General features: G+C 58.3%; 1 protein-coding gene across 4 annotated transcripts in view; it reads left to right on the top strand.

The window, feature by feature from the left end:
• The first annotated feature begins 7,224 nt into the window (after positions 1-7,224).
• SH3RF2 (SH3 domain containing ring finger 2) overlaps positions 7,225-21,628 on the top strand; it is a 44,745-nt gene continuing 30,341 nt past the window's right edge. For all 4 annotated transcript variants that reach the window (XM_075441542.1, XM_075441541.1, XM_075441540.1 and 1 more), the window contains exons 1-2: positions 7,225-7,254; positions 7,618-8,103. In XM_075441542.1, the coding sequence (XP_075297657.1) occupies positions 7,732-8,103 (372 nt within the window). In that variant the 5' untranslated portion in view covers positions 7,225-7,254; positions 7,618-7,731. The remainder of the gene's footprint in view (positions 7,255-7,617; positions 8,104-21,628) is intronic.

Raw genomic sequence — 21,628 nt, 5'->3', positions numbered from 1 at the left:
CCCCGTGTTCCTGCTTTTCCAAAGCTACACCAGCGCTCTAACTTTGACGCAGATCACACTCAGTAAGGGACCTGGACCGGGGTTCATTTTCTTTCGATTAAGGGAACAATCGAACAGGAAACGAAGCTCAAAGCAGCAACGAGAACGCAGCGAGCGCGGCCGCCACGATCCGCCCCGGCGAGCCGAGGGAAGCCGCTGCCCGTCCTTACAGTGACTGACGGGCGCTGTCGAAACACAGCCCACCCTGTGGCTTCCACGCTGGAACCGTCCCCCCTCCGCAGGGCCACCGGCCGGATTTGCGTTTCCGGGAGCAGCTGGCGGCTGCCGTCGGGGTGGGACTCAGCCTTCTGCGGAGGAGCGGGCACAGTCCCACAGCCACGCGCTCGCCGTGCGAGCCCCGCAGCCCTGCCAGCACCGCAGCACGCTCGCTGCTCACGTGTGCCAGCGTGGGTTTGTCTCCCTGGCACAAGTCATACTAAAAATACAACAGCCATTTTGCATGCGACGGTGAAGGCATGAAGTTCCACCATCTGGATGGCCACTGAGCTGTGCTTTACTTCAGACTCTTCCCCTCTAATTTAACAACATCTGCCTTCCACGCATGAGGCCTCGCGCTGCCCTGCTCCCACGCCAAGGAACGTGAAGCGGTTGTTGGGAACGTGCTGGAGGCTTTGCGGACAGCCAGCCAGCCCTTGCCCTAAGGAGCCCAACGTGCTGGGTTCGAGCTATTGCCACAGAGTAGGGCAGAAAGAAAAGCCGTGGCAAGCTGGACTGTAAGGCTTGGAAGGCATGTTTCCGCCTGCAGGTTTTGCTGAAAAATGTTTTGTTGTGTTTTGCTTCCTTGGAGAAAGCGCTGCAGTCGTCCTCCTCATGAGAGCGCAGGGCAGGCAGGGAACCAGGACGGGGAAAGCGCGATGGGTGCAGCTGCAGCCCTGCCCCGCTGCTCACCTCGGTCTGAGTCCATCTTAAAGCACGGCCTGCGGGTGACGGCTGGGGAAGAGACACGAAAGGGCCTGAGCCAGCAGCGGGGCCACAGAGCAGGGCTGGAGGTCACGGAGGAGCCAGCGGGTCCAACACGACGGGAGCAACGCAGCAAGGCAGGGTCCTGAAAGCAAGGACACAGGCATTAAACTCGCTGCAGTGCGGGAGCTGCAGGCAGAAGGGTTCAGCGGAGAGGGTCAAGAAGAGGATTTTAGCTGGTGATTTAAAGGAGCTGGAGCAGGCTCTGTGCGTGCTGAAGAGGCCAGTGAGTAAAAGCAGGAGCAGAAAAATTCTGTACAAACAGAGCTGCTTGCTGCTAACCCAAGGAAAAGGTTAAGTTTTGGATACGTGCTAGGAAAAACTCACCAGCATTTAGACACCTCTTGGATGAGTGAAGAGAGAGCAGGAGTCACCTGCTGGTTGCAAGACTTCATGGTGGGGAGGACAGCAGCATCACCACGATAGATGTGGTGGTGTGTGTGGGGAACTAGCAGGCACGCCACAGTCAGCATGACTGACTGTCAGCGAAAGAAGGAAACTGTCCTCTGTTCGCTGCTCTCCTGGGTTTCCCTGCGGAAAACCGGTCTGCCAGCCAAGAGCAGCCCTATCGCAGGGACTCCGAGCCCGCTGCGTCTTTCCCCCACGCTCCTCATCACCGGGCTCCTGAGCAGCCCGGACCCCGCTCTCCATCCCTCCTCCCACACCAGGAGCTGCTGGAGAAGCACGGTCACACCGCCAGCTCCCCAGCCACGACGTGACCGCAGCAGCAGCGAGTGGCTGAACCAGCTGCTCCTTAACTCTGCAAACCAGAGGTGCCTTCACAGCGGTCTGTTACCTGCTCACCCCTCCGCACTCCCCCTCCTGCACCGCAGCCACCCCTCCACACCCAGGGCTTGGCTCTCTGGGCAGCAGCGTTTATAACCCGGCTGGCCCAGCCACGGGCCCTGCCCCGGGCCATGCACTCGCTGTTGGCCAGGAGCACCTGGGAGCACTAAAAGGCGATGCATCATTGCAAGCAGTGTTGTTATTCACATCTGTGTTTAATTAGGTAATTCGAGCCTGACACTTTCCATGGTCAGACCCTGGGCAGAGCAGCTGCGGAGTGCTCACAGCGGCTGCCAGGTGGAGCTCGGGTCTGTCGCTACTTGGAAACCCTTCTTTCTTCTTGTCTTAAAAAATGAAAACTGCGTCCCTGCAGACTCAGCCCTTCTCGAGCAAACCCCAGCAAAGCGGGGCTCGGTGCTTGGTGCTCTGCGGTTCTCCACTGCACCGCGTTCGGGGGTCTGCCCTTGGGAGGGCTGCAGCGTCCCCCCAGCGCCCCGGGACCTGGTGCCCCTGTGCAGACCCTGCAGCCGCTACCTAGGATGTGCCCAAGCCTGTTCTGGGCCTGGCCCAACAGCTCTCGAGCCTGGTGTTGGCTTTAATCACCTCCACCCCACCTTGGGCCGTCGCCACAGTCCTCAGTGCCGAGACCAGGCGGCAGCAGCAAGAGGAGGAGGAGGAGGAGGAGGAGCGGGTGACCCGGGTGCAGGGAGGATGGTGTCCGACCACTCGCTGCAGCTCAGCCCAGCTCCACCGCCGACTGCTTCTAACGACACTTCAACAAACACACAACAATCCGTCTCAAGGAAAATCAGTGAATAAATTTCATTTAAAAATACTTCTGTCTTTCTGGCTAGGCACCACTCTGCTCCAGCTGCTTCAGAATCGGCTGAAGCCTTCACGTTACCCAACAGCCAGAGTGCACAGGGCTGTTAGGGGCAAAGCACAGCATTCAGCTCTCCACAGGATTAATGAACTGCGCTCTGAACCACTCTTCTTGTGTAAGGGTAGATGGCTTCTCGGGGTTTGGCTTTTACCCGCCAGCTGCTGCACGCCTCCCAGAAGGGCAGGGGTGACAGAAAGCCTTGCCACCCAGCGCGGGTGGGTTTGTGGCTGCGGGGGGCTCTGCGGAGGCGGAGGAGCGGGGCTCGGGGCAGGGAGGTGGGGGCCGCCGGCTGCCCGCCCGACCAGGGCGTAGCGCAGGGGCCAGCATGGGCTGAGGGATGGAAGGGTTCAGGGAGGCGTTTGCTCTGCCGGCTTCGGTCCCCGGGCTGTGCACACCCCTGCAGATTCGCGCTGCCCTAATTATGTCTTCAAGCAAAGCGCAGTGTATTTACTAAAAGCACAGGCTTGTCTACATCAGCATTAGCCCGTGTGTACAAACCCCCGCTGCGGCGGCCGACGGCCGAGCGTCGAGCCAAGCCGAGCCAAGCCGAGCCGAGCCGAGCGAGCGGCCCCGATCCGGGGGCACCGCTCCCGTCCTGGCCCTCGGGGCCCGGGGGCACGGGCCGGCCCTGCCATCACCCCCTTCAGCAGCAGCACCCGGCGCTGTGTTTGTGGGTGGGTAGGAGGACAAGCTGTTAGCTTCAGATCCATAATTTGTAGCAGCCTGTAAGTGGCAGCCCCTCTCCCTGCCCTCCAGGAGCTAAAAACAGCTGGAACGGTCCCTCTTCCCGCGGGAGGTGTGTGGCACCCGCTCGCGAGAGGCAGAGCAGCAGGGGCGTCGTGCAGCCCCCCAGGACACGCCACTGTGCCCGTGCCCCCTCCTAGCACGCAAACTCCCCATCTGTGGCACCCATTTAACCGCAGTCCGGTGCCCCCGCGGCGCTCACGGGGGGCACGGGGTCGGCCGCCCGGGCTCTGGGTCATGTGGTGGGATGAAGGACGGGGCGAGGAGGAGGACGGCTCCAGAGCACACGAGGTGAGGGGTAACGCAGAGAAGCTCCTCTGTCTCGCTCGCGCTGGTCCCTGTTGTTGCTTCAAGCAGAGTTATAGCCAACTTCAGGGAGTTCTTTGGCATCTAAAGCTACTAAATGCAAACCGTGTTTATGTGTTAGTGCCTCGTAACCACCAGAACCGGCCATAGCCAACAATGTTCAAATACGTGCGATTCAGAGCTGGTGAAAGGCCATATTTTTTCACCGCTGTTTTTGTGCGCTGGGAACAGACAGCCCTGAGCTGGTGGTTAAGGGGAAGGAGGAGCTGCCCGCACTCAGGTAAGCCCAGAAATCTGCCTGGTTTCCTCCCAGAGAAACCAAGCAGGGAAAGGTCCCAGAGAAACCAAGCGGCACAGGGCGGTGGGAGAGGCCGAGGCTCTCACCAGGTGCTCGCTGGCACGGCCCTGGGAAAACAAACCTGATGCTTTTCGCCACGGCAAATCTTGCCAAGCCCGGGAGCCGGCTGCCAGCAGCTCGGCTGTGAAACCCCGCGCTCTCCGGAGCGATGGAGCTTGCTTCCGACGGGGCAAGGTGTGCTCAGAGCAAGCCTTCCTGCGGGCTGGGCAGCACAGCCGGTGTTGGCCGGGTGGACAGGGCGGTCGCTCAGCAGCGGGGCTCCGGCGGGACGGTGGGGACAAGGTCAGTGTGCCGGTCGGTTCGGGATCCGCTGGAGCTCGTTTCTGAGCCAGCTTGGTGGGGGTGGGCAGCCGAAGGACGCAGGTCCCTCAAGGATGGACACATCAGAGCAGAACAACGATTTCTGCTCTCAACGGTGCTTCCCAGTTTGCAGCTTCGTGATAAACCGCTTTGGTTAGAAGACTCTCAGCAGTTTCACCCTCTCGGCACAAGGCATCCCTCCGCCGCGACGAGCCAAAGAGGGCTCCTCCGGACGGGACGCGTGGCCATGCCCAGGCCGGAGCCCTCCGCAGCGACGGAGCTGCCTGCCGCCCGAGGAGCAGGCACCTGCTGCACCCAGCCTGCAGTTAATTACAACATCGGCATCAGACGGAAGCGTTTTAAATGAAAGGGAAGGACTAGCAGCTCTCTAGCTCTGCCTTTTTTTTTTTAACCCCAATGACGAGACGCGTTGCGAGGGAGAGGCGGTGCCAGATAACACAGTTCAGTGGGATGGTCTTGGAGAACCAGGAAAGCCGCACACCCTGACCCCGAATTGGACATTGAGCTGCTGTGGGGCCTTGTCTCCTGGTTTTCTCCCTGTGAAATGGGGGTGATGCTTAGCCCGAGGGGTGTTCCACAGGTGAATTGGCATTTGGAAAGCGCTTTGAAGATCTGAAGTGTTATATAAATGCTAAGTGTGAGCATCGTCGGCTTTTATATTGCAGCAGAACGCGGAGACTGCAATCGAGATCAGAGCCTCGCTGTGCTGCACCAGGAGCTTTCGGAAGTCCTGGCCGGAAGCAGCCCGCGTCCCTGCCCCGCGCTCGCTGGCAGCCGTGGGAGATGGTCCCCACCGCCACACGCTGCAATGAGACGGGCACGACCCAGCCCCTCCGGGAGACCCCGCGTCGCTGCTGCCCTGGGCGCCCGCATCGCCCCGGACCCCCGAGGGTGCTCAGCACCGCGGGGTCCCCCGGCCCGGGCCCTCCCCAGGTGCCCCAGGGGCAGCAGCCGCTCATTTCCCTTGGGAATTCGCTGGGAACGCCACGCTGCGAAACACAGGGTTCTCCCGGGCAGAGCTGCAGTCCCGCCTGCTGTTTTGTAGCACGACTGAAGCGGGCTGGCCTCAAAGTGTAGGAAAAACTGAAGCAGGACTCGCAAACCAGATTGGATCGGAGATCAGCATTAACTGGCGTGCCCAAAACCAGCCGGCCAACTTCATTTCCCACCGCTTGCCCACTGCGAGATGTTTCATAATTGTTTCCTTTCTAATCAGATGGAAATACGACGAGTGTTAATCACAGAGTAGAAAGAGGGAAGAATATGTAAAAAAGAAAAACAACCTTCAAACCCTTTGTTTTCAGTATGGTTTCTGTCACGCATTGCATTTAAAAAGGCCGGTAGATGAGATGATGTTATTTGCAACATCATTCATTAAAAAGTGTGCACTCCGTCAGCCAAGCACAAATCACCATAGGACAGACTACAAAGAAATACCAAAGCCAAAGGAAACTTGAGATGAAACAGAGTGAGGTCATTGGTTTCTTGCATGATCCCGAAGGTGTTTGTCAACATTCTCATATAGCCAAATGGCCAGCATTTGGGGGGGGGGGAAAAAAAAAAAGAAAGAAAAAGAAGAAACTTTGTTTTAACAAAATCATGATCTGCGTGGAAGAACTTTTTAAGACACATATTAACCACTTCCACTCTGAAAGACTCCTGAGAAACGGGAGGGACGTGTGTGCTGTCTGACGGCATTATCTGTGAGAGGATCGAGTAGAAACCATTCCTTCAGGTTTACAGTCCTCTCTGCTGATGTTCGTAGTACTCGTAGGCTGTAAACACACAACTGAGGTATGGCAGGGGTTGTAAGGAAAACTATCTTGGATCTCCACTACAGCTACTGCTCTCTCGTTAGGCAACACCTCAGTATGTGCGAGCAAGGCAGGCCTCGAGATAGGAATTCAGCTGATAACGCGAATGCAAATTTCAGATACCACGAAATGCCCCCGGCCTTCCCATGCCCCGTCCGGTGCCTCGCCGGGGCGAGAAGGTGCCCGTGCCAGACCCTCGCTGCTGTCGCCGGCGTGGGACGTGCTGCGGCGCGTGGGCACGCTTCCCGCGGGAGCAGCGCGGGAGCCGGACCGCTGGGCACCCCGCTGCGGCTGTCTCACCCCGGCACAGAACCCACTGCCCGGCAGCCCGGCAGCGGGAGCAGCTGGGGGCTGCTGAGCCCATGGTGACGGCGCTGAAAGCCAGCCCCGGCCCTGCCAACAAGCGCACGCTTTTCGGTTTCTCCCTCGCGTCCCAAGGAGCGGTTGCTGTCGAGTCCAGCATCCGTAGGAACGAGCGGCCGCAGCAGTCGCTCCCCGTTTCAAGCAGCAGGCACAGCAAGCTGAGGCCGTTCCAGGCCTGGCAGCCCCCCAGTGACGGCTCCCCTCGGACCCCGGCCTGCGGCGGGTGCAGGGCGTCCCGGTTGCACTGCGGGGCCGCACGGCTGCCGCAAGCCCGGGCTTGAATCTGAGCGCGGTGCGCGCTTGGGTCTGAGCCGGCGTGCAGCGCCGGGGAGCTGAGCCGGTTGAGTGACTGCGGGCTGTGGGAGGAATAATCATCTTGGGCTGCTTCAGAGAGCTGAGGCAGCCAAACTGGGCGCGGACGGCACGGCGGAGTGCCGCGCGTCTCTGCCAGGTACCTCCGAGAGGGTTGGTGTTTGAAGGGCTTTTTATAGAACTGCTGGCAAAGCGGGTGGCGAGCGAGCCTAATTGGGACCGATCTGAAGAACGAGGCGGCGAGTGGGTGTGCGAGGGATGTGCGCGGCGAGCGGCTGCGTTCAGCCGCAGCCGAGTGTGAAGAGGTCCAGTCTGATGCTCCCCGGGGACACTCGTCTCCTGCGCTGGTACGTTGTCCACGGTCGTGTCAGTCATGACCCGCAGACCAGGGAGCAGGAAGGACAGCCTTGGGGACAGCGTGAGCGGGCTGAGCTCGCCTGCCCCGCTGCTGCCAGCTCGCCCCGGCCGAGCCCCGGGGTCTGTCTGCTCGGCGAGCGGGACCCGGGGCCCCTGCCTCCGGCGTCGGCCCGCACGCCGTCCCCTCGCGCGCGCTGAGTCACAAGTGACTCACGTCAAACTTGGACGGGAGCGCAAAGTATACATTTGCAAATTGGCTGGTGAGGCACTGCTTTGCAATGTAGGTGGGATGTATTTCATACTCCGGCAGTCGAGCTCTGCTCTGTTTCCCTCCTCCCTCTCCCTCCGCGCAGGACAGCTGCCTGAGCCCGGGATCGTGGTGCGGCTCTCGCAGCCGCAGGAAGGCGTCTCAGCCCGCTCCGGTGCACACGGCGTGTGGATGGCTCCAGCCCCGCTCGTGACAGAAGATGGATGATCTAGCTCTCCTTGACCTGCTGGAGTGTCCTGTGTGCTTTGAAAAGCTCGACGCCACAGCCAAGGTGCTGCCCTGCCAGCACACCTTCTGCAAGCCCTGTCTGCAGAGGATCCTGAAATCCCAGAAGGAGCTCAGGTGCCCCGAGTGCAGGACCCTGGTGCTCTGCAGCATCGAGCAGCTGCCCTCCAACCTGTTCCTCATTCGCCTGCTGGATGGAGTCAGGTGTGGACAAAACGCTGCCAGGTTTGGCTCGATCCAGAGGTCAGGGGTCCTGTCGTCCCCCGCCTCCATCAGGAGAGGCCCCCGGGCGCTGCCGCTCCACCAGCACCGGCTGGCGACAAACCCCAGGATCCACATGGATGGGGTAAGGAGGGGCCACGTTCTTTACTCTGTCCGGGAGCATAGAGAGCTTTATTCTTGTGTGCCAAGAGCTGCGAAACTTTCCTGTTAGGAGTATTGCAGAAATGTTTGAAGTAAGAGAGATCGTTTTGTTTGCAAATCTGGCTGCTGTTTCCTTGTGGTATTTGACTGTTTTGAGTTCATCCCAGCAGTAATTGCACTGACTCTCAGGCTGAGACAAACCCAGCTTGCCCCTCTCCTTACAAAAACTTCACAGCAGCTCTTTTCCCCGGGAGTTTCCAGGTGCTTCCTGACTTGGGGGGGGTGGGGGGGGGGGGTGGTGGTATTTCAGGCGCTTCAACTTTCAGGCAATATACTGATTTTTGACCAATAGCAATTAAATCAGTAATTGCAAAGCTGTAACTGTTAGAGGTGGAGGAAGGTATTTTCCATCACTGCACCTCAGTTTCCGCAGCCGTTGAAAAGAAAGGAGAGCGCCTAAGGATGGTCATGTCCCTGGGAAAATACTTTGACGTTTGCTAATCAAAAATATTAAACTTGACTTACTAACTTTGTCTAGGGATGTTTTACTAGGCTAATTTTAAAATTCTAGGTTGTTTCTGTCCTTTTCTTGTACAGTACAAAAGCTTTTCTGTAGTAGTGAGAACATGGTATGAGACCTGCTAAAGGAGCTTGGCTCGGAGTTTGGGGTAGAGACTGATGATGGCTTCGCTTGTCCTGCGTTACATTCCTGGCTTGCCATTTCTCCCACCTGAACTGTTCTTCTGCACAATGTCTCTACAAAGCTTCTCATAACATTCAAAAGCTTGGCTCAAACAGCTGTTAAACCTCAGCGCGTTTTCCGGAGTCGCAGAGCGATCAGCCTCCAGGCAGCCGAGGGACAGGGCGTCTCGCCCGTGCGCGGTAGCGGTGCGTCCGCGCGGGTGCCGCTGCGGAGGAACCCCTGTGTCCTGCGGGCACGAGCCGCTGCGCGTCTCCCAGGGAATCTCTGTGGTGTCGATAGGTCATCTCGGGTGGATCACACACCAAAGCCCGGCGTCTCTCGGGAGCTCCTCTCTCAGATTTCCCTCCGGGAAGTGCAGCAGCGTGGCCCTGACACCCACGAACTGGGTCCCCTTCCCCGGAGCTGGTCGCGCAGCGAGCGTGCCCGCGCACAGGTAGTGCCTGCGCCGGGCGGGCGATGCGAGAAAGCCGGCCTGGAAGAGGCCATCCGTTAGTAGTCATGGCGGTGTTGGGTTGATGGTTGGACTTGATGCTCTTAGAGGTCTTTTCCAACCTTAATGATTCTGTGATTCTGTGATTCTGTGATCCACTTCTCCCGCACGCACCTCTATGCCCAGAAAATACGCTTTAGCTTAGACGAAATGAGCCTGGGGAGCTGCTGATGCCGTTTGCGCGAGGGACTGCGGCAGTTCCCAGCCAGGCACCCCGGGTGGCATTTCGGCTGGAAATGACGTCTGTGCTTCTTCCAGCTGGACTCCCCCAGCCACGGAGAAAAAAGCACAAACACGCTCATCTGCTTGGCTTCTCTGTGACTGGTTCGCAGGACAAGCAGAAACTTGTTGTTGACATTGTCTGATGGCAACATCCGTCAGTCTGCAGCTCCCCGAAGTGCTTTAAGACCAAACTCCTGGGACAGGGCAGCAGCGGGGAGCGAGAGGGCTGCGGCTGCGGGCACAGCGCTGAGATAGCCCTTTGACTTCCTCCGCCTCTCTGGTGAGACAACCTACACTGAAATGCTCTTAGACTTAATTAGTTAATTAATTATAAAACACTTTGGCATCCTCGGCTGCCAGGTGAGGAATGCAATGTGTTCGTGGCGTTTTGGGTTTGGTGGATTTCAACGCACGCAGACGGGACCGGGCGTCCCTTTAGGTGCCGCAGCGGGATACCCGTGCGTGCGGCCCCCGGCACCGGCACCCGGTGATGGCAGCGCTTCGCTGGAAGCGAGACGAGGCAGGAATCAGCAGGGCTTGTCGTCTCCGCGCACCGTGGAGTGCTGGGGTTTCAGGGTATTCGTCGGAGGTGATCTGGGCGAGCAGAGGCCTCCGAACGATTCGATCCGCGGAGCAGATGCTTTTTGCCAAGAATCACAGTGAGAACGGCTGCCACGCAAGCCTGCTCCACCGCAGGTAATCATCCCACCACGGCTGCTTTCCTGAGCACTCCTAAACGCGGTGTCCGCTTGCAGCTGCAGTGGAAGGTCGTGTGCTCTCCGAAGAAAGACTGCCCCAGCCTGCACAGACTGCTAATTACCGCTGATGCTACACACCCCTTTGTGCTACAAAGCGAGTAAAACTAACGTGCACCGTGCTGCGCTGCAGCCAGATACGCCATCAAGAGCAGGGCACAAGCCGTGTTTTGTTTTTACCAAAGAAGCTGTTCCATAAATAAATTTCCTTTACTCCTTGGAACTTAAGAGCTTCACAAGTTTGATCAAAGTTTCTCTTCTCAGCAGAGATGTTTCCTTGCCAGCTTTTTCCTCTTCATCCTCATGAGACAAAAAAGTAAAATAAATACCCTCATCACCATGCGAGCCAAGAACTCGTATCATTCCGAGAGGGAAGTGCGAGCAGGCCACAGCGGAGCTGCTGAATTAGCAGTAATAAAATACTCCGTTTCCAGTCAGGCATTCCACGGAGCCAGTCCTTAAAAACCAGGGATTATTCTAGTTACAACCCATCCCAAACTATTTCTTCTCTGCCCGCATTTAAACCGCCTTTGAATCCCGTTCCCAGGTGCTAGCGCGGCGGGGGGCACGCGCGCGGGCTGGGGCAGACGGGCGCGCGGCGATGCCCGGGCTGTGCCGCGGCGCCGGGCTCCGGCAGTGCTGCACAGCGGCACCCGCGCTGCCGGGAGCTGCTCCCGGGGCGCCTGGCGTCACCTGTGCCGAGAGGACGGGAACTTTGGATTTTCAGGATCTCCACATAATAAACTGTCTGGAATTTAAGAATAAAAGGATTTGCTAGGAGGTGAATGCGTAACTAATCTGCGCTGAAGCCTTTGAACTCCTCGGAACCGCCCCTGGCATGTGCCAGATGTGGTTACGTCCTGTGCTGAAGCATCTTTCTTATCTGGCTTCAGCCCCAGCGTACGCTGAACGCGGCTTTGCCGCTGGGGAGAGAGCAGAAAGATCGTGTGTGCTGAGGCATGCGCACAGCTCCCGTACTTCTCTGATGAGCAGCAGACCTGAACCGTACCGTACACACGGCAAAAATCCGTCCAGGCCACTAAACAGCTACTTGGATGATGAACTTTGTCATGCAACAAATACAGGGCAGTGAGCCAGAGGAGAAAAATTCCGGGTACGCCAGCTTGCCTTTGGAAACACAGACCACACAAATTTAACTGTGACTTTGGCTATTTTCTCTTCGCATGAAGCGAGTGCTGTAACACCCCCCTCCAGCATTTCACGGGAGAGAGACAGATCACACCTCTATCGGGATAAAAATACGCTGCACTCCAACGTCGCCACCTTCACACGGACGTCTATATATAGTGCCTGTGTCTTGGTATTCTCTTCTCCTCCAGAAGCACCTCCAGCTCCTTTCTGAATTTGACAGACAGGACTTGGATTGCTGGGTCTTTTCAAAACCTTATTCAAAGAAACCTTCACGTTTGCACCCAGCAGGAGCAAACCCCTTTCCTGGCCCACTCGCTGTGCAAACCACCCTCCCGACCCCCCTGAAGAACCCAGCGGTTCCTGTGCAGTCGCAGTAAGGGCCTCGTAGCACAAGTCGCAGCACTGGGGCCGGACCGGCGCCGAGCAGACGTTAGCAGCCCGGGGACTGCATGGGCACGCTGGCTCGGCCGTAGGAGGAGGCACGGGCTCCTTCTCCACCGGAGACAGGGAGCACCCTCTCGCCCAGCAGCTGCTCTGGGTGGTGGCTGCTTGTGCCGCAGGGTCCCTCAGCTGGAAACGGAGCCGCTTGCTTTGGCTGAAAATTCTGTGCGACCCTATGGCCTTCCGGGAGACAGGGCTTGCCCCAGTTCTCCTCCGCAGCCGCATCCCATCAGGGCTTGTCTCATTCTAAAAAATGCTGAGTGTGACCCAAGGAACTGGTTCCGCGGTGCTGGCTGGCACCTCGTGCAGGATACCACCGTATGCCTTTTTTCTCCTCTGCGTGTAGTTTTAGCACTTTTGTCTACTGGAAAGAGAGAGCGAAGTCACCTCGATGTAGACTGCCTGACAATGCACACCCCAAAAGCGGTGTGTGCCACAACAACAGGTTGGAGAGCACAGGGGCAGGAAGCTTGGCAGGAGCTGTAGGCATTGCTGCGGCCGTGAGGAAGAGTCGGGGTTACACACACCAGGAGCCCCAGCCGTTCACTCATTTCTTTTGGAGAGGGGCGCAAGGCAGAACCACAGCCTTGGCGTCAGGGGATGAGCGTTACGTCAGGCTCTCTACAGAAAGCTTAAAACGAAACTGCCGTTGTGGTGGGATGAAGGATGGAACGCCCAGTTGCGCTGTAATTGCGAGGCGGCACTGTGTTACTCAAGCCAGGATGGGATGGCGTGACGGGCGGCTTTGCAGAGGGCTGGCGTGGGTGCGTGGTTGAAGTCTGTTTTGGTTACCGGCGAACTCTCCTCTGTGCTTTCGATGGGTGAGCAAGGCTCCTCGGTAGGGCGCCCGGCAAACAGCAACAGGCATGGCAATTCCCGGCTGACCTTGTTACCGGTGCCTGGAAGACACACAGCGGTATTTATCGTTCTTTTTCGCAGAGAGGCCCCCGGCCATCTCCCTGTGGGTCACACCGATGCTGGCTCCTGTCGCCGCGACTCCCTGAGCCGCACGGTGCTGCCCAAAGTGCCACTGAACCACGCTGCCGAGCACCGGCAGCTCTGCCACGGCCCGAGGCAGGGCTTGGGGCTGCTGCCGGGCGATACCGCGGGCGGGGGAAAGCTGAGGGACCTCCACGGCCAACAGCAGGAGCCAGTTTCCCTGGTTTTACAAAATTAGGTACACATAAAAGTGTTTTAATTTGTTACCAAGGCAATGAGTCAGGCTCAGATGGCAAGTCAGGAATAGAACAGCAGCATTTCTCAGCCTGCGTCTTCACCTGCTAAGTATCGTGGTCAGCGAGGAGGCTGAAAGTCTGAGCGTCCTCCTCTTCTCGCAGTTTCCCCGCCGGTGTTTGGCCGCCGTCCCCGGGCCCACGACGCTGGTCGTTGGCCTGAGTTGGTAATTCCTGCTCCGGAGGGAGGGAGAGGCGAGGCGCGTTCCCTCGCAGCTCTGCCGACGCGCCGGGGCTGGACCTGGAAAACACCCGAGAGAGGGGAGGCTGGGTCTTGGCAGGGAGAAGCCCCGTTCGCTGCTGCCCTCCAAGCCTTGTCTTGCTCTCCTTCACTTCTCCTCTGCCCTGCTCACAAGGAGAACCTCAGTGCTTGCTCTCAGATGCTGGACTTTGTTCTGCTGTTATTAATTTTCAGGCGTTCAGGCTCCACTTAGCACCAGGACTCCACCGTGTGAGGCACTGTGCAAATGAACAGAGAACCGTGACCTTTTGTTTCACAAAATCTTTCCCTTGGGAGTTTGTAAGTGGATATTTGAGTTTGCCCTGATGTGGGGAACCTCCACGTCGTTTTAATGCCAGCACAGGGGACACCATTTAGGAGGCAGATTTTAAGAGACAAGCGCGTGTCCTTTGGCAATCCAACCCCTGGAAGAGGATGTCCTTCGGGCCCTGATCGACCGGCGGGCCCACAACTCCTCACGGGTTCGCAGGCAGGGAAGAGCAAGCCTCGCCTGTCGGGACCCGCGCCGGCCCGCGTCCTGCCCAGCTGGGCCGGGGCGGGTCGGTCTCCCCAGGAAACAGGAACGCAGGGAGGGGAGCGCGGCTCCGCTCTCCAGCCCCAGGCCAGGGCAGGAGGAGGACGCCCAAGGCCAGGCGGATGGCGAGGCAGGGCCCAGCTGGCGGCCATCGCTGCGTGACAGTCATTAAGTTACCACCAAAATGGCTGCAAAGCGGAGGCGGCAGGCTAATGGAGAGATGTACCGTCACTAATTAAGCACTTCCCTGAAACAACGTGAAAACTCAGTCCTGGGTGGTTGGGCAATCCGATGGCGCAGGGCCCTGGCAGCGCTGACTGGCGGCAGGGACGCAGCACAGGCACCGGGGGTGGCCAGCGCCGTCCCTCGCCCCGCTCCCGGCCCAGCACCGTCCCTCGCCCCGCTCCCGGCCCAGCGCCGTCCCGAGCCCCGCTCCTGGCCCAGTGCCGTCCCGAGCCCCGCTCCCGGCCCAGCGCCGTCCCTCGCCCCGCTCCCGGCCCAGCACCGTCCCTCGCCCCACTCCCGGCCCAGCGCCGTCCCAAGCCCCGCTCCCGGCCCAGAGCCGTCCCGAGCCCCGCTCCCGGCCCAGCACCAGCTGACGGTGGTGCCACGCTCCCTTTGCCTGCGCAGGGAGGGCCGTCCATCAGCAGGGAGAGGGCTCAGGAGCAGACGGAGGAGGGAGCGGGACGCAGGTTTCCTCCGTGCCTGGTAAACAGCCACTTCTGAGAACGCGGTGCTGAGGCAGAGCATCATGACCGGGCACGCCGAGGGCTGACACAGTTTGTTTTCCGTGCGGCTTAAAACCATGACACACAGCTTAACCGCTGCCCGAGACTGCTGACTGCAGCAGAGACAGCGTCTGATAGCAGCAGCCGCAAGTGGAGGAGGCGTGAAGAGGTTCCGTGCAGACACCGCAGCTCGCACGCGCCGGTCCCTGGTCCCCGCTGTTGCCCTGCCGTGCCCCGTGCCGGCCGCTGCCAGGAGCGCCAAGGAGCGGGCATCTGCAAGACGAAGCCACGCTGGGGCCCAGCTGCTGCGCCGCACGTGCCGTGGCTCTGCTCCTGCCCGTCCGAGTCTCTGCTGTGGCTCCACACCGGCAGAGCACGGCACGGCACCGTCCTGCCCCGCAGCTGGGCCGGGCGCTGCCCTCGGGGCCGGGCGCCTGCGGGGCTGGAGCAGCACCCACTCAGCCTCCCCGTGACAAAAGCTGTCCTGTGTTTTCTTCATCGTTTTCCCCGTTTTCCGTTTCACATCTGTGGCACAAAGCCAGAGTGACGATAGGCAGAGTTTGGATGTGCCGAAAAGCTCGATGCCCACCTTGGTGGTACATCAGAGGGGTGTCAGTGAGCGGGCAGTGCCAGGGCTCCCGGCCACCGCTGCCATCGCCCTGGCCACAGTGGCCGGAGCAGCACGAAGCCGGCCCCAGCAGGCTTGGCGGCAGGCTCCGGTACCTGCTCCCGCAGTGGCTTTGCACCTCTCCGGTCCGTAAATCACACTGACACCCGTGACTCGGTGTTCCCGCACGCAGCCAGCCCCGCACCGCCAGCCCCGGGGCGGGGGCTCGGTGGGGCAGCCGCTCCGGTGCAGCGTGAGCAGGCGGGCACCGGCCACGCTCTGCGGTGCGCGCGTCCGCTTGCGCTTGGAAGAGGGGAGCGATCCTCCTCGGGGGAGAAACGATGCAGAAAGCAGCCAGCTGTCGGAGTCTCAGAATATAATTACACGAAGAGCTTGGAATGACACGTTCACTTTTGATGGTTTTGTTCTCTGTGACAAGGCTGAAGTTATCTCCTCTGCCGAAAAGCAGAAAAACAGAATCGTAATGGCAATTAATTTACATTCAAATAGCTCTTTTCATCCGACTGGATCCTAAAGAGCCCTGACAAGGCGCTGGCTGAGTGCGCAAAGGAGGCGATGCGGGGCTCATTCATCCCACCGGAACGCAGGCAGCCGCTGGCAGGATGCTGAGGGCGGCTTGCAGAAAGTCAGTAATCAAAAGGGATGGCGCTTGTCGTTGATTATCTCTGTGAAAAGCCAACGTGTCCTTTGGCGTCACTCTGCAGATAACAACCACCTCTCCACTCCTGCTGCGTAAATCCTGGAGCCCTGCGCCCAGCTCTGGAGCCCTCAGCACAGGGCAGAGCTGGAGCTGTGGGAGCAGGGCCAGAGGAGGCCCCAGCCATGATGCGAGGGCTAGAACCCCTCTGCTGGGAGGAGAGGCTGGGAGAGCTGGGGCTGCTCAGCCTGGGGAGGAGAAGGCTGTGGGGAGACCTCAGAGCAGCTGCCAGTGCCTGGAGGGGCTTGTGAGAAGGATGGGGACAGGCTTTTTAGCAAGGTCTGTTGCAATAGGACAAGGGGTGATGGTTCTGAACTAAGGGAGGGGAGATTTAGGCTGGATATAAGGTAGAAATTTTTTACACTGCGGGGGGTGAAACCCTGGCACAAGTTGCCCAGCAAGGTGGTCGATGCCCCATCCCTGGGAACATTCAAGGCCAGGCTGGATGGGGCTCTGAGCAACCTGATCCCGTTGAAGATGTCCGTGCTCACGGCAGGTGGGCTGGGCTAGATGGCCTCTAAAGGTCCCTTCCCACCCAAAGCATCCTATGATTCTATGAAATCACTGCTCATGGGGAGCCTGGCCCGTGTCATGCTCTCAGACCTGTCCCGGAGTCACTGGCTGCCTCCAGGCAAGTCATTCACACCCACCCCTCCCAGCACAGTCCCCACGGTAAAGCAGGGATGGCATTTCCACCATCAGCCCACCCTCACCTGCACAATGTCCTTAGACCACCCGCTCTCCGGGGCCGGGATCGCTGCGGCACTGGTGACAGGGACCGGTGCCCCCGCCCCAGCCGCCTGCACGGCAGCACCTGACATGGGCTTTGCGTTTCCTGTGGACCTGGGATAGCCTGGATACTCGCACGCGTGCGGTGGAACGGCCCGGCCCTGCGCTGAAGGTGCAGACATCTCTGTGCGGAGACGGACGGGTCACCCCGGGCCACAGCCAAGAGCAAACACGCCCGAACGTTTCTTCAGCCACACCTCTGGTGCTCACGTGTGGATCTTGGGCAATGGAATGTGCCCGCACCTATCGCAGGCCACCTCTCTACACCGTGCAGCGCTTTAAAGAAAATGAGATAGGGTGGGTAGGGAGAGCTGCCTCCATCCTTCGGAACTGACTCTTCTTTGCTCCACAGCTTTCTCTGGGAGGGAGGTTCTTTCGAGCACCTCAGTGTCGTTTAATATTTAGGCTGTACTTGGACTCCTGCTACCCAGGGGCAGAGCCAGCGCGATGGAGTTTAGAGGCTTGCGGGATCCAATCTGACATGTTTCCCTGGAGAGCAAGTGCCCTCGAATCCTGGCCCCAGCACCCCGATGCCCCCCGGGCAGCACAGCCACGTGCCAGTCCCCTCCAACCAACGCCAGTCCTGCTCCAAGGAACTGGAGGCTCCAGAACAAAAAATAACCAAAAAACACTTGCAAACTGAACCCACGGTACCTAGTGGGAGAAAATCAAACTGGAAGACATCCAGGAATGGATTTCTCCTCTTCCTGGCACTATCCTAGAAATAAATTGTTCCTCTCAGGGAGGCTGTTACGTGTTGCAGAAATCATGTAGCTACAGGAATGCCGCTGCCTCTGCACAGCACAGCTATTTAGCTCTTCTGCACAAATAACGCCGTGCCGGGGGCGGGAGGGGAAGGCAGAGCTCGCACGGGGCTGCCTCCCACGAGGGCCCTGCGGACCGTGCGCCAGGGACGAGCACGTCTCCCCTCGGCACCCTCGCCGTCCCCTCGGGCTTTGCAGGTGGCACAGCCGGGGCTGGCCTGGCTTGTCACCGCTCATTCGCAGCGTCCCGGCTCTGCTCCAGGCTGGGGCAGCCCTGGCAGCGCCCCGCTGCTCCGCAGACATCCCGTGCCCGAGCCGGTGCTCCTGTGCAAGGTCCTGGGGAGCCACTGCCTCCCTGCACGTGGGCAACACCCATGAAACCCAGATCAGGATCGGGCCCTTGGTGTTTACTGCAGCGACCGTCGGCCGGTGCGGGGGGAGGCCGCATGCTCGGGGCGGCTGGCTGCCTTCGAGGGACGAGGCGCAGCGAAGAGCGGCTCCGGGGCATTCCATGTGCGGAGTTATGAAAATCAGAGCTGGGAAACCAGGCGGATGTAGGTCCAAACGCGCCCAAGGCCATTCCCGATGCATCTGCCAGCAGCCCCCTCCGCCCCACGGCTCTGCCCCCGCTGTCGGAGCCAGCAGACGCCGGGCTCGGGGGCCAGGTCACCGCTGCTGCCGGGCAGCGGTGCAGGGACGGGACGTCCGCAGCGGGCACCGCGCCGGGGCTGGCTCCTGCCGAAGCAGCTCCTGCTGTTCTCCCTTCGGCACGCAGTAAGTCAGGAGGCAGCACCCCTGGACGTCGACAGCAAGAAGCTATTCCGAGGACTGATTTGTCACTCACCCCGCGTGCTCTCCTACGCAGTCACAGGTGCCGGTGAAGCCAGGGCGGCTGGGAGGCAGCAGGACCCCATCCGATGTCGTCAGCGGTGTCTCGCTGTCGGCGCCGGTGCTGAGCCCTGCTTGGCAATGGGTGAAGGAGCAAAGGAATCCAAGGTGCAGGGACATTTGTGGCCACAACTTTGCGCTCACCCCGGGGCATCGCAGGCAGCAGCTCGGCCGCTCGTGCAGAGACGCTGTCACGGCGGCACGAGCTGCTCCGCAGGGCGGTTTTGAGTGGAGTCATTGGGGACAAGGTTTACGGGTGCTCCCAGCCCCCATCAGAAATCTCTCCTCTCCGCTGAGCTCCCTGGCTTGGCTTTCCTCCTTTCTTCAAAATCTTTAATGTCTCTCCCTGGTGATCCCCCACCCCAGCCAGACTCACATACTTTCTCTTTTTCTTTTCTTTTTGATTTAAATACCAGTGCTATGAGTGTGTGGTCTTACATTAATCCACTGCCAGTAACGAGGAAGTTATAACTAGCTCATTTAAGATAATTATAGTGCGCATTTCTCCCAGCTATGAAGAGATGCTTTGAATTGCTTCCTCACACACACATGCACATATTTTTAATTTGCTTCTTTGTTTTGTACAGAGGGAGACTCAGATGTATTGGAAGGCTGCCCCAGCACAGCTGATGCCAAATGCCAAAAATAGTAAAAAAAAAAAAAAAATCTTTTCTCCCTTATCAGCCTCAAATCCACTAAGAATGGGAACAAGGCATTGAGGTGCATCTGCCACAACCATCGCTTCTGGCAGAGTGGCCAAGGAGAGAAAAGCATCTCACCCAAGGACCGCACGCCATATTGCACCGGTGCGAGAGGGAGCTTCTGGTTCCACAGCCCGGAGCGGACCTGCGGCGTGTTCTCAGCCGGGCTCTCCCGGCAGCTCCGCCGGCAGCCCCACGGCGAGGGGTCTCTGGCCACTGGGAGGGCCTGGAATACCTCCTGGGGCCACGGTGACAGCAGGGTCCTGTCTCACTTGGGCATTATGGAGAACAAAACAGAGGGGGGAAAAAAGGAGAAAAAAATGAGGCAGCATTGAAAAAAGCTACAACCCCCCAGAAAACAGAGAGAAAGGGGAAGGCTTCTCTGGGAGAGGCAAGGCAGCAGTCAAAGGCACCGCAGGCAGCATAAAAGCATTTGCTCAGCCCCGAAACCCACGCAGGTTTGGGTTCACAAGCACTGGCTGCCCTTGGCCCAAAGGGCTTGGCACAACGTCCCCTTGGTCCCGGTCTGCGTGACAGCCAGGAAAGGGTCAGTGGGCAATTCGGTGTGCGCGGTGCTCCTCCCCGCATCGGCTTCCCACTGACTTTGGAGGCTTTCACACAGCAGCACATGGAAGACTCGCCTCTCTCCCTTTTATTTAATTTAGCACTGCTGCTGTAGCTGCAGAGCTGCAGGACATCACGGGGAAAGAGCCTTTGCCGTTCACCAGCCGTGCTTCTTCTTTGTACTTGCTGCCTCTCTGCTACTGGGCAGCAAATATTCTACACAAACTTTCAACAACCTTTAGCTAAGTTTTTCACAGCTTCTCACAGTGTTTTCCCAACTGAATTTAAAGACGGACGCTGAACCCTGCAGCTAGGGAGCGTGCCAACGTTTGCAGTATCTGGCCGAACATTTTGCTGCCACTACCACCCCACTAAAATAAAACGCTGCCTTGGATTAACAGAGAGACACTGAACATGCTAACGGGAGAGAAATCCATCAAAACAAATCAGGTCCCTCCTCACCACATGCCCGGGAACGCATCCTCACCCGGGAAAGCCTCTCCCTCTGCCCTCAGCTCGGAGCAAGCTACCTCCAGGCACACCTTGGCTTTATCACTGGGTTTAATTAGCACCCCAGTTTCTGCCACTGCAATTAACCTACTTTAAATAAGCCAAACAGATGCCTTGCAGAGGATCTTATGCAGCCAAGAGTGGACAGAAACCAGCCCCAGCCTGAGAGAGAAATCAGATCCGAGATGTGCCTGCAGCTGCCTGTGCCTGAGCACCAGGCGCAGCGAGGAGCACCCCGGGGAGGGTTTCCCCGGGCTCGGCTGGGTGCTGGCTGCACCCGGGTTCAGCTGCTTTTCTTTGGCTTCCCTACGTCTTACAAACACGTTAAAAAACGGTGACCCCGATGGACGTCTTTCTGAAAACTTCAGCCTGAAGATCTATTTTGTGAAAGGTCTGCGAAGCGGGAAAGCGCCCTGTACAGTAAAAACCATGCTGGTTGCTCCGTGTGGGTAGATAAAGGCTTGGTCTGTGCCCTAAATAAAGCTCGAAAATCAAAGGGATATTTTTGGCTCAGTATCTGAACAGACTAACAAAATTTTTAAAAAAGGCAACAAAGACAGACTTTAGAAAAAAAATAACCTGGGCCTTAAACAAAAATCTTGAATTGAGTGATTTGTTTTGATGAATTGAAGGTCTTGAAAAACTTAATTTCAAGTTAATTTCAGCTGGTTCCAAAACAAAATGCTCTGTATTGCTATGGCTCTTTTAAATCCTTCTCCACTTTGTTTAAATTGCATCGATCTTTTGCCGTTAACAGAGCATTAAAATATTAGAAAAAATATTTTGGCAGTTACAAAGAACACACGATTTTGAAAACGTCAGTCATCAGGCGCTGAAAGAGTCCAGCGTGATTACTGTTTTTCCTCCTTACGCCGCCAGAAAGGCGCATCCAGCCCAGCGTCCCTTCGTGGTTCCACCCGTCCCTTCGTGGTTCCACCCGTCCCTTGGGGGCCCGTCACCCGGGGTGATTTCACTGAGGCTCGGGGGACCCGGGGGCCGCTCTCCTCGCCCCTTCCCGGGGCAGGCGTAGGGCTCCTGTGCCTGCACCCGGGCTGGAGGCTCCCGCTTCCCCCGGTCCCCCGAGCCCGCGGAGCCACAGAGCCCTTCCCGGGAGGAGCGCGGGCAGCTGTAGCGGGGAATACGTGGTACGGATCAAAGGGCCGCCAGCATTACAGTAATTCCTTCACAAATCATCCGTGAAGGAATACACCAATGTTACCTTGGGAGTGTTCAAAATTACTAGCAAGCTACCAAAGACCAAAATTGTGGATAACTTTTGGATGCTGAAGAAGCATGTAAGCATTATTATTGTTATTCACTTAGATCCACAGAAGTTTTGCAACAAATTTCAACAACTGAATACAAGTGCCCTGCTCTGTCAGGGGAGGGGTGAGGTTGTGTTAATGGTCACGGCAAGCTCCGGGAAACAGCCATGGGAAAGAAACCCAGGCTCAGAGGGAAACCTGAAAACAGATTTGAATTTTGGGGT

Source organism: Opisthocomus hoazin, chromosome 22, assembly GCF_030867145.1.
Source record: "Opisthocomus hoazin isolate bOpiHoa1 chromosome 22, bOpiHoa1.hap1, whole genome shotgun sequence".
Lineage (NCBI taxonomy): Eukaryota > Metazoa > Chordata > Aves > Opisthocomiformes > Opisthocomidae > Opisthocomus > Opisthocomus hoazin.
The sequence above is the reverse complement of the archived record's forward strand: the minus strand, read 5'-3'. Positions and strand labels throughout refer to the sequence as shown.